This window comes from Maniola hyperantus, chromosome 5, assembly GCF_902806685.2.
Source record: "Maniola hyperantus chromosome 5, iAphHyp1.2, whole genome shotgun sequence".
Classification (NCBI taxonomy): domain Eukaryota; kingdom Metazoa; phylum Arthropoda; class Insecta; order Lepidoptera; family Nymphalidae; genus Maniola; species Maniola hyperantus.
In genome coordinates this window covers 11,863,112-11,875,884 of record NC_048540.1, presented here as the reverse complement: position 1 = coordinate 11,875,884, position 12,773 = coordinate 11,863,112, and the positions used below count along the sequence as shown (strand labels likewise).

Genomic DNA, 12,773 nt, shown 5'->3' with positions numbered 1-12,773 from the left:
CTGATCTACCTAAAAATACGCCTAAAACTAAGACTATGTATATTCAAATTAATTAGGTCGGTAATATAAAACCTTGGACTCTACATTCGAGTATACTTATTTAATAATAATCATTGGAACACAATTGCTCTGCAACAATAGTGCAATATCAGATACTATTACCTACCTGCTCCAGCTTAATCGAATCACCATTGTTGAATGAGAATAGATGATATAACATTTCTCCTAAGTACAATATGGTAACAACAAAGGCATGCCATACATGCCTGTATTAGTTACCTGTTAGTTAGCTCGAAGTAAAGCAAGGATTAAAGGTAGGTAGGTACATTCACACTTTAGGGTGTATAACTAAAGTATGACTGTACCTACCTAGCACTACCTAATACCTCAGAAGGTGATTTAAATTAACGACTTATAACAAAATTAGCTAATGCCCGCGACTTCGTCCACGTGAACTACACAGATTTCACGCCTTACGGCGGTTACGCACTCATTCGATCCGAGACCGTGAAAATACGTTCCGAAGTTGTCATAGCTATTTGTATGGTAGTTTATGACATTATTGACGTAGATTTTTATATATCCGTATTTTCACGGATTTGGATCGGATGAGTGCGTGATCGCTCTTAGGGTTTGAATTTTCAAAAATCCTTTCTTAGCAGATGCCTACGTCATAATAGCTATCTGCATGCCAAATTTCAGCCCGATACGTCCAGTAGTTTGAGCTGTGCGCTGATAGATCAGTCAGTCAGTCAGTCACCTTTTCCTTTTATATATTTACATTAGGTTAGATTTAGATAAAAATTGCTAATGCGCGTGGCCGCCATTTTAGTGACGTCAGCACTAGACTGAAGTTTTGAGCTGATGGTATATTTTTATTTCGGCCGACGTCAAAATTTCGTTATTTCGATGTTAATAAGACATGGTTCCAGCGCAATAGCAATTGGCGGGACTTATAACACTCTTGAAGTTTTAAGTCTAAAGATTTCAATTTTAGGTTACAACAACGAGATACAAGAAAAGTCCGCGCACATTGCGGCGAACTACGACCCCATTCGTTTTGTAATGGGCGTCAAGGGAATCGCTACGTAGAGTTCAAGCTTTTTTAAGGCCTCAGTTTATGCGGGCGAATTATTGCTAGTAACTTTTGATTCTCTCCAAAAAACCACAGGCCAAGTGCGGTCAGACTCGCGTACAGAGGGTTCCGTACTACAGTCGTATTTTTCCGACATTTTGCACGATAAATCAAAAATAAATAAATTGCATAAAAATCTGTTTTAGAATGTATAGGTAAAGCCTTCATATGATACCCCACTTGGTATAGTATAATATTCACGAACACATTTAAATTTTTTTTCTTGATGTAACCACAAATTCACGGTTTTCGGATTTTTTCCCTTATATCTGTTATAAGAGTACCTGCCAAATTTCATGATTCTAGGTCAACGGGAAGTACCCTCTAGGTTTCTTGACAGACAAACAGACATACACAGACAGACAGACAGACAACAAAGTGATTCTATAATGGTTCCGTTTTTCCTTTTGAGGTACGGAACCCTAAAAACGTTATGAAATGCACATTTTATAACACTGTATGTTATTACCACAGCGTATAGCTGATAAGGTGGGCAATGTCTTGAACATCTACTATATATGTACCTACATATGTATGTCCGTCGGTTGTTTCTAACAATACGTTATCACACAGCGCGTGAGACATTGCTATAAATTGGGTTTCAAAAAATCAGAATGCGGATTATTTATTTTCAGTTACATGGTCATGTGGAGTATCAAGATGAAACACTGGAAGAGATGACTCCGAAAACATATACCTGAGTATAGTATCTATATCTTCTATCTATAATCTATATATATAAAAGGAAAAGGTGACTGACTGACTGACTGATCTATCAACGCACAGCTCAAACTACTGGACGGATCGGACTGAAATTTGGCATGCAGATAGCTTTTATGACGTAGACATTCGCTAAGAAAGGATTTTTGAAAATTCAACCCCTAAGGGGATAAAATAGGGGTTTGAAACTTGTGTAGTCCACGCGGACGAAGTCGCGGGCATAAGCTAGTTTTATGCACTGGGCTTCACTGATCATAGAAAATAGAAATTCAAACCCAATCCTTTGCACTATTATCGCAAGTACCTACTTAACTCTTTTTGCATGGTCTCGTTCGAGTCGTGAACAATAATACAAGAGAGCAAACTTGTCATATCGGAAGACCAGACAGTTTCAGAGGATTGTCAGCGCGCTGTTCTCTACAAAATTGAATTTCCCGAACAAAGACGTCAACGGAAATCGTTTCTTCAGAGATAATAGCAGATACATTATAGTACTTACTCAGCGCGGTACGAGCCACTGTGGATATCGTATTTCGCGGAACCTATAAAAGGTCAAGAACAAATCGAGTCCAATTCAGTAGCGTGTAAGGAACAAAACGTTCCTACTTATTTTAAATGGTCAATCAGGATGATAGCTATATAGTACATCAATTTTATACTGGACTATATTTTTAGAATAAGTATGTGAGAGATAACAATATGTCTCTACTAAAGATTAAGATATTGTTGTAAGTATACACTACTTATAATGTCATGACAAATACAAGAAAAAATTATAAAGGTTTTCTTAAAAAACGTTAACAAGATGTAAATTGCCTCGATTATCTGGTGAAAAATCTCGCCTTACCATTCATTCGCGTTGAATATAAAATTGAAACGTAATGTCTACAGGCCATCAAATTTACATATTCGGTTTTAGTAAGGTTCATAAAACGAATTATGTATCATATTCACTTTTTCATATGTACCAGCTACTACGAGCGAATGGTGTTCGTTTGCGTGAAAACGTTGGGCGGAATTAATGAGTGTCCCCAAGTTTCTATCCAGGGAGTCTGCTATAGCCTATACCTACTGCTTGTACTTTAGAATGAGTAGGTCTGGACTCTGGTGGCGATGAATAAATATATAGACTACTAGATGATGCCTGCAACGTCTTCCACGTAGCTTTTTTTGGCGTGCTTTTTAAAAATCCCGTGAAAATTCTGATTTTCCGGGATAAAAAGTAGCCTTAGCCTGTGTCCGTCTCCACAATGCAATCTAACTCTGTACCAAAAAACCGGCCAAGTACGAGTCAGGCTCGCGCAATGAGGGTTCCGTACTACAGTCGTATTTTTTCGACATTTTGCACGATAATTCAAAAACTATGATGCATAAAAATAAATAAAAATCTGTTTTAGAATGTACAGGTAAAGACCTTTCATATGATACCCCACTTGATATAGTCACTCACTTCGAAAGTTGAAAATACTAATTATTTGTTCATGACCACAATTTAATTTGTTTTGTGTGATCTAACCCTAAATTCACGGTTTTCAGATTTTTCTCCAAATTTCAGCTATAAGATCTACCTACCTGCCAAATTTCATGATTCTAGGTCAACGGGAAGTACCCTGTAGGTTTCTTGACAGACAGACAGACAGACAGACAGACAACAAAGTGATCCTATAAGGGTTCCGTTTTTCCTTTTGAGGTACGGAACCCTATTTTATTTTATTTTATTTTTTCTTTATTATACTTACAAAAAAAAAAACTATCGTACAATTTTCCTATTCTTACAATTTACAACATCTATTTCAATGTATTATTTCTTATTTCTTCTTTTATGTCCTATATCACTTTAAATTTAAAAACTGTAAACACTTTTCATTTTATTTATCCATTTACTCGCCAACTTTATGTATTCTATGCCACTGACGTTTAGGTAATATTTAAAAGGCGGTCACTGAAAATCAGCGTTGGGGCAACTGGTACCTCAGATATTTGCTCTAGAGGTTTGTGTCTGAGGGGCCCGACGTCTCAACACAAGCTGAGTGGCCTACCTGCTCGAGGTGTTGCACTGCTGTACAGGACGATATTGCCTACACCATGTACCACCTATATACCTCGAATAAACATTATTCTATTCTATTCTATTCTATTCTAAAAGTAAAGTTAAGTAAGTCATGCATTTATGTAAAACTAAATACTAAATAGGCATACCTACATGAATGCTGCAGCTACGAAAGCGATAAATATTTGAAACATGTATCCATGCTTTACCTTAAATAATATGTAGGTACCTACTTACTACAATTTTGATGTAATATGGCACATGGTCGGCACTTCTTCGACATATTACTACTACCTAGCACGAAATCGTAAAATCCTCAAACTGCTCGTTCACAGCGTTCCGGAAAAACATTTTCTTAAAATTTCATCTGTTTTTACTGAGCCAATTTATATATTACATCTTGGTAAAACAAATACGTTTATTTATTTTATCAATTTATGCTATCATTCTTGACTCCATTCCACGCGGGCATGACTTGTAAATACTCCTAGCTCTTAGGTACCTAATAGGTGCAGTACCTAGTAAGGTTAGCTTAGATAAAGTTTAAATGTAACGTTCAAATAAGTTAACATAATGTATTTGTTTTTTTATTGAGGCGAATTACTCTTACCTACTAGCTTGTAAAATAAAAATGTACTAAGTATATTAATCAGCGCAGACCGAGCGAGGCGAGTGGAGTCAAGGCGAGCTATGTAAAGTACTTAGAGACGAAGTGCGGCGCTGTCAGCGGCTTGACTCGGGTAGTTCGGGTTATCACTAGGCGAGAATCTACTGGAATCACCCTATAAGTTAAATAAACACAGTATACTAATCACTTTTTAAACTATAATTATTTTTTTAATTATATTTATTTTATATACATACTTCGTAAGCGTACCCACGACTTCGTAAGCGTGGACTACACCAATTTCAGACCCCTGTTTTACACCTTTAGGAATTTAATTTTCAAGAATCCTTTCTTAGCGTTGTTTAGGTCATAATAGCTATCTGTATGCCAAATTTCAACCCGATCCGTCCAGTAGTTTGAGCTCTGAGTTGATAGATCAGTCTGTAAGCTTTTCCTTTTATATATTATAGACTAGTGACTCGCCACACCTTTTGCACGGTAGCCATAATATTCACATATTTTCGGATATGTTTTCATAAAAATTTCATAAAAGTTTTTTGTTTTTTGAAATCTTGTTTTACTTTTATGTTAAGTAAGGAGATCCTTGTTTTCATCATAAATAAATAAAAGAAAATGCATACATACATTTTTGTATGTATTTTATACATACATACATACGCAATACATAGATGCGCGGAGCGTGCTCACGCATATTTTCACTGCAACAAATTATTTCAACTGTATGTATATTAAAGTAAAAAGGAGTATTAAAGTAAAGAGGAGTTGATAAAAACACAGTAGCTGCGCCTCACCACCACTCCACTCCGTTGGTGTGCCTTGCGCGTTAGAGTAGAGTAAAGTGAGCAGAATAAAACGTGACTTTGTAATTTACGAAATATTTTATTTACTTAGAAAATAATTTTGTAGATCACTCAGCTACAATTAAACCCTTGCTAAATAATGGTAGCCTAAAAGTTTGTTTAATTTAGCATGGAATTAAAACCTTGGTCCCACTAATCTTAAATTGTTCTTTCAAAGTTTTTGCAAGTCACTTTAAGTCAAAAGAAGAAAGTTTGATCACGTTTTAAGCTTGGCTTATTGAAAAGAAAACAATTTAACTGTGTAAAGAATTATAAGAAAACATTTTTCAATCTTCTGTAATCTTCTTCTTAATTTGCTTTATGGCTTTCAGTAGTGCCACACCGAGCACAATGCACTTCGCCAATGTCACGTAGAATTCTGTAATCTTGGTATAAGAGCTATTACTTATTAGATTTACAATTAATTGTTATTACAAATATGTAAAGAAATGATAAGTAGATATCAGTTTTTCGTAGGCACTGTAGGTAACGTAAGTATCTAATAACGTCTGAAATAATAAAACCTAATCGATAAAGACTGGGTACCTAGCGTTTAGGATTTTAATCCTTTTACCCTGTAGGATTAAAACTACTTAAGTCCGGTTAACCGCTGAGATTAGTAACACACTTTGAGGTGAAATTTTCCAACACCCACTGTCAGACCTGTATCAAAGGAATGACCTGCAAAATAATGTATTTGGGAGCTAACTATTCGAGGAAATTGTAAAGGATCTTTTGTTTCGTAAATATACATTAATGACCGAGGTCGCGTAACTTTCTCACATTAATGGAAAAGCAGTCCATAATATTTCGTAACAATACTTGCGGGTATAGATAACCTATACCTACGAAAATATGAATAAATACTAAATGAATAAATAATATATTATGTAATAGTTAGTTCTCTGTGATATTACGTAGAGCTCTGTCAATGAGATTTAATAAATTTATCAATTTAGTAACAAAATCCTTTTATCTGCTACGATAGCACGCTCCGAAGTTGAATTATGTTAATGTGCATAATAAAGTAGATATTAGGTATGCATACTTTGAACAAATTAAAACTAGCTACGAACTAGGTACATCATGAAATCCCAGTTAATCAATATCAATCATAGAGCACTCTATCTACAGTACAAATATAAGTAGCAATGGATTAAAGTGAAGAACCGAAAACCCCTAACCCGTAAGTATCGAGAAAATTCTTTGAATGGTTTCTTAGAACATGATTAAAATCTTTCAGGATAGGTGACCTACACATCTTGTAGGCGTAGGCTTAGGCAGCCTAATTTACATTGTTACCTACGTACTGTTTGTACTACCTATACCTTTCATATTATATTGACGAAATTTATCTATATTTATTATTGTTTTCCGCTCCCAGGTCTGCTCTAAGGGTCTTTCTATAATGGGTACTTTGACAGTGCTCAGATGATAAATCTATATGTTGCTCAGACTTTTTCAGTTAGAACAAGACAGATTTATTCCAGCGATATATCGCTGTCTTGTTTTGACAGTCTCTTAAGTCTGAGCAAAGTCAAAGTGCGCTCTATCTTAACCTTAAACAATATTTTTGGCTACTCAAGATTTGCGTTGAAATCAAAAGTTCTCAATGGCATCGATTGAGTAAATCATTACTACTTACATACAGCAAAAAAGTTACCTACCTGTTCGTTTTCATATTAAAACCATATCGTTACTTTTCTCTTTTGAAAGAACCTGAAAAAATACCTTTTAAATACAAGAAGTTAACGTGAAAACGTGAAGAGGAATTGATATTTTTCAAGGACTTGAATAATATCAATTCCTCTTTATAATTCACCGTCACGTCGCGTCGCCCTACCTAGGTCAGGGGTCTACGTGACCCTAAGCCTATGTAAACAATACTCATAGAACAACACGGCCGCGTCCTTGAACGAACCGAGATCACGCGTCACTTGCCTACCAAACAACAAGCAAAGTAGGTTGCACAAGACAGTATTCGTATTTTAATGATTATAATTAACTTTCAAATTTAATTATTTACCTAGCCAAGGAATCAAGTTAGGATCAATTTATCTAGCCGAGAATTCAAGTTGGGGTTAATTTACCTAGCTGAGAATGAAACGCCAAAGTTTGGGCGAGCTTCGGCATATGTTGCATAAAAATAAACTGTAAGTAATATAATGCTCAAAGGCAGACTTATACCTACTATGAGGAATTTTCCTTCAGTAAAGCTAGAATTTTATAGAAAAAGTATTTTCAGTACTGCCTCTGATAGATAAGAAAATAAGATAAAGGCTCTACTTGGAATCTACATAAAGAGGATATTAGATATAAGTAGCTTAAAGCATTAGTACCTACTAAACATAATATAGTTATATGGTTACGTTCTAAATAATAACTAGGTAAGTATTAGTTTTACATCGGGCATAAAATAAATGTATGAATAAAATCGGCTTTTGCCCTTATAGGATCACTTTGTTGTCTGTCTGTCTATCATGTCTGTCAAGAAAACCTATAGGGTACTTCCCGTTGATCTAGAATCGTGGAATTTGGCAGATAGGTAGGACTTATCGCACAAGTAAAGGAAAAAATCTGAAAACCGTGAATTTGTGGTTACATAAAAAAAATGTGTTAAGGAAAAATTTATTTACTAAATCATAATATATAAATAGCTTGTACGATGGTACGGAACCCTTCGTGAGCGAGTCCAACTCACGTACTTGACCGTTTTTTTAACATAGGTACAATCTCTAGTTTGTAAACTAAAATGTTTCAATTAGGCATGATACAATATTTTGTAAAACGCTGACAAAGTTGAGTATCCTCATCCTGACTGTTTATTAAATGTTCATAAAACTTATCAAACAATGTACTTAGTAAACAAATCTTGATGTTTCATTGTCTAATCTTTGAAGATTTTTACTAGAACATAATGCATGTGCGATCGTAAAATCTTTCCACTAATAATAACACGATAACTTGAGAGTTCGTGGGAAATTGTAAGAAGAATCAAGCACCTTCATCTGCATTATCAAGCCAGTTGGCAAACCTACCAGCAGGTCGAAGGTAAGATTTTTTCAACTGTCAGTTATTGCGAGTAGCTTTAATAATAATAGGTATCTAGTTATATTTCTGATTCTGTGAACTTCAGCCTTCAATTTTCTGCGATTGTAACACCTCATACATGGATGAAACATGTCCGAATGAACTTAAAGTTCTCATAAACCCACTGCTTTTCGCCGGGTCTATAGTTTGCCATATTCCAGGAAAGTAGTCGAATAAACATTGGACTTTTGTCAAGCAGCTTCTGAAAAATGGCTAACAGCGCTCTGGCTGGTCGTAATAATATTATGTTTACTTCCAATATTCCTGAGTCATCGGGCGAACTTAAGCCGTCAATTGGCTCCTGCAGGTACCATTACTCAACCGAAGAATTCTCTACATCCTACATCCTACATCATAATACCACTAATACGCTTATTTTGATAAAATAATGTTTTTTGTTAACCAATGGTCACTTATAATTTCTTGATACTTTTTATCTATTCATAGTTGTTGTTCTGTTTTTATCTTCAGTAAAAGAGACAAAACAAAAAATTAGGTTTCTAATTATTCAAACTATTATACAAATCATAACAAATAGCAAACCGGTGATAAAAATGTCGAGTTTTCAAATGGGTTTGTCATTAAATATCGGCAAACTAAATTGGCTCACGGCAATTTAATAGCAATGTTTTATATTCAAGTACAAAGTGCGACTAACGCTTGCGCATTTAACTAGTAAAAAGCTTTCTTAATAGCCGGTATGGAATTTGTTTTGTCTGTTTTATAATAGTCTGAAAATTGTGTAAAAGCATATTGCGAGACAATAATTAGTCGCTAACAATCCATTTTTCAGTAAGTAGGTACCTAATACCTATCATACTTATTATAAAAGTGTATCTACTCATGGTATCCACTGAAGCTAGGAGGAAGGAAATGGGGAAATAAATGGGACGTAACGATATTTGATTGGTTTTTTACAAAATAACTGCTCTCCTCTCCGTTTTAGCCAAAATCGGGCCTTATGGTTTAGTGGCATTTTCTAATCAAATAACTTTTACGTAGTAGTTAAATTATAATCTAAGAAGTTATTTGTAAAAATATTTTAACTGTAAAATCTTGTCCGTATCTATTAAAAAATCTACAATACGATTTTGGTTTAATAGAACTACATACCTACGTCATAACCCATAAGTCATAGTTAGTTTTATTTTTTTTGAAAGGTAAAATCAAACGGATATCTAACTTCACAGTTCAGAAATCGGGCTAGGTCATATTTATATCCAATAAAATCTTTTTATCTAACATCTGTCTGCGGAGGACCCTCAAGTACTTCGGTCACGTCGCAAGAAAGGACGCCAGCAATATTGAAAAACTCATGGTTACTGGGAAAGAGACCCCGCGGACGTAGCCCGTGACGTTGGTCAGAACAAATAAAAGAAGCGGTCAACACACCTTCTGCGATGCAATCCACGCGGCAGGATAGAGGGAAATGGAAAAACATCGTCGCAAAGATTGTATTTAAGGGGCGCCATGATCCTCAAAATTGAGAGAGCGACGCAGGAAGAAGAAAACCTTTTAGGCTACCCTCAGGATTATTGACTAAAGACGAATCATTTATCAAAATCGGTTGAGCTGTTGAGTAGTTACAATCGGAAATAGGAACGGACATATATACAGGTCAAAAACATAACTCTCTTTTTGGGCCGCAGTTGGATAAAAACAATATCATAACAAAGACTAGCGGAAACAGGTAGATAAGTATAAGGTAATATCGTAATTCGTGATGTATTTGACTTCTATATCAAGTATAATGGATGCCCCGTCCTTTAATTTGGCTCGTCTTGGCGGGGGCACTGCCGTGCCCTCTGATACGCTTTCTTTTGTTTGTAAATGTAGGTAAATACATATATTGGTAGGTTATGGAGTAAATTGTATACGTATTATTTCAGAACGCAATTTGCTTCCATTGATTTTGTACTTAGCCTCTTGGAGTTCCTATCTACCTACACGAAAACTCGACCCTTTTATTATTTGGTGTACCTACCTACTACATTTAGACTTGGTTTGTGCAAAAAACCTTCGTCAATATTTACTTCAAAAATCGTGAATACAATCCTACCACACGAATTTTAAAAAGTGCGTTCTAATACTGCGTTTACAACAAGGTCTACAAACAATTGTATTTCACATGCATTTTTGCCAATTTTTTATTACACTACGGACTTATAAGATATCTATAGTAGGTACGCGACAGGTCGAGATGGCAATCGGGGAGGGAACGCCCCGCACACCCGCCCCGCCCCCGCGCTAACCCAGTGCAGGCGAGTGCAGGTGTGAAGGGCTCCCCCCCATCTCTTAACCCGATTGCCATCTCGATCTGCCGTGTACTATAGTTACGGCATTCAAATCATAGAGTTGTCTAACTTCACGATGTAATTATTTAGCATATTAACGTTATGGCTAGCCCGCGACTTTGTACGCGTGGATTAAGGTTTTAAAAATCCTGTGGGAACTCTTTGAATTTCCGGGATAAAAGTAGCCTATTGCCTTCCCCGGGATACAAGCTGCTATCGCTGTACCAAATTTCATCAAAATCTGTTGAACGGATGGGCCGTGAAACGCCCGAAAAGCTAGCAGACAGACAGACACACTTTCGCATTTATAATATTAGTATGGACATGGATATGGATTCTATTTATTGTTAAGTTTGTCGAGCTTTCGTCCACATTGAACCCCATTGCAGTCCAAACTATTCTTTTGTATAACTTATTATGTGTAAGGCATTTATTGAAAACTAGCTGCCCTGGCGAACTTCGTTCCGCCTAACAGTCGATTCAAATTTTTAAAATTTTTCTTTCCGTAAGAACCATCCCCGTACTTCAAGGAATATTATAAAAAATAATTAGCGAAATCGGTTCAGCTGTTCTAGAGATTTGCGATGAGCAACACTTTTAGCGATTCATTTTTATATTATAAGAAAATAGGTAAGTACCGTACCGTTGTACACTTTTCGATTGTCAATTTTTAAATTTGTAAGCTTTATAACAGCTACATACTTGAGACATGACAATACACTCATAGTAAAAAAGCTTTGATAGCCCATTCCCTTTACTTATCGTAGACGTATACTATCCACGTGTCACTACGCCGTAAATCGTAACGTCTTCATTCAATAACGAAAAATATATTTTCTTATATATTGTAAAGCTATATCGTCTAATGAAAACTTACCAGGCGAAAGGAATAACAGTTTTCTATCTATATTTACAAACACGTCCGAAGCACTACAACTTGTTTTTATTGCATTCAAAGTTTCATCACATTTGTCACATCTTCGCATTTATTTCAACGGTTTAGTTCAACCTTTAATTCAATAAGTATTTGTTTCCTAGAGTATAAGAACCAACCACAAAAATTGTATCCAGCTCAGCAAGATTTGAATACTTCAAACGAATTTGTGTGCACTTTGTTTTACGCTACGCGCTACGGCGTCGTAGCTCGTAGCAAGCAAGAGGAGGAGAAATGCGGGGGCGTAGTAGCAGTCGGGCACGCGGCGAGCGACTGGCATGGAAAATCGCCTGAAAACACCTAGATACGGTCGTCGTTAGTATACGTATACGCTATATATTATGGGTTTCCCGGATCTATCTAGAGCTCGTGCCTTTGTAATTGTAAACAAGACCGCCGCGCGTCGTAGCGTGGTCGCTTATCGCGCGATCTCCGACTGTTTTGATCGTTATCGTTAAACAAACATATTATCATTATTTCGTATCGAAGCAACGACCACATGTAATTATCTGCTATATAAAAAATGGATTAATTTTCTCTTTTAAATACTATTTTATTACAAATATTTATTATGAATATCATCATCATCATCATCATGATATACCCTTGCCCACAACTCAGAATGAGAAGGGCCATAGCCCGCCATGCTGGCCCAGTGCAGATTAGCAGACTTCACACACCTTTGAGAACATTATGGCAACTCCAAGGCATGTGTAAGTTTCCTCGCGACATTTTCCTTCACCGTTTTCACAACTAGTGACTGCACTAGCACTTAACTTCGAAAAGTTAGAGGTGCGTGCCCGGGATCGAATCCGCTTTGGAATAAATGATTTGATTTTGACCTCCCGACGTCTTAACCACTAGGCTATCACCGGTTATGAGTAGGGTAATGGGAATCACAAACAACGAATCAAATCTATTCTTACTCGTACACGATATTACTTATACCCGAATTACGCAAGATTGAAAATCAAGAAGCTTAAATATTTGAGAAAGCCGGTAATGTGGTTGTCGTATATTCATGATTACTGTCTATCTCTTCTCTATAATATAAAAATGAATCACTAAAATATGTGTTGCTCA

The 12,773-nt window shown here is 36.0% G+C and overlaps 1 protein-coding gene across 2 annotated transcripts in view; it reads right to left on the bottom strand.

Moving 5' to 3' along the window:
• Nucleotides 1-11,943, bottom strand: part of LOC138402409 (uncharacterized) — a 107,594-nt gene extending 95,651 nt beyond the window's left edge. For both annotated transcript variants that reach the window (XM_069498827.1, XM_069498828.1), the window contains exon 1: nucleotides 11,634-11,943. Coding sequence is in view for 1 of the 2 variants with exons in the window: in XM_069498828.1 (XP_069354929.1) it covers nucleotides 11,634-11,742 (109 nt within the window). In the remaining variant the exon portion in view is untranslated. The remainder of the gene's footprint in view (nucleotides 1-11,633) is intronic.
• Nucleotides 11,944-12,773: the final 830 nt, after the last annotated feature.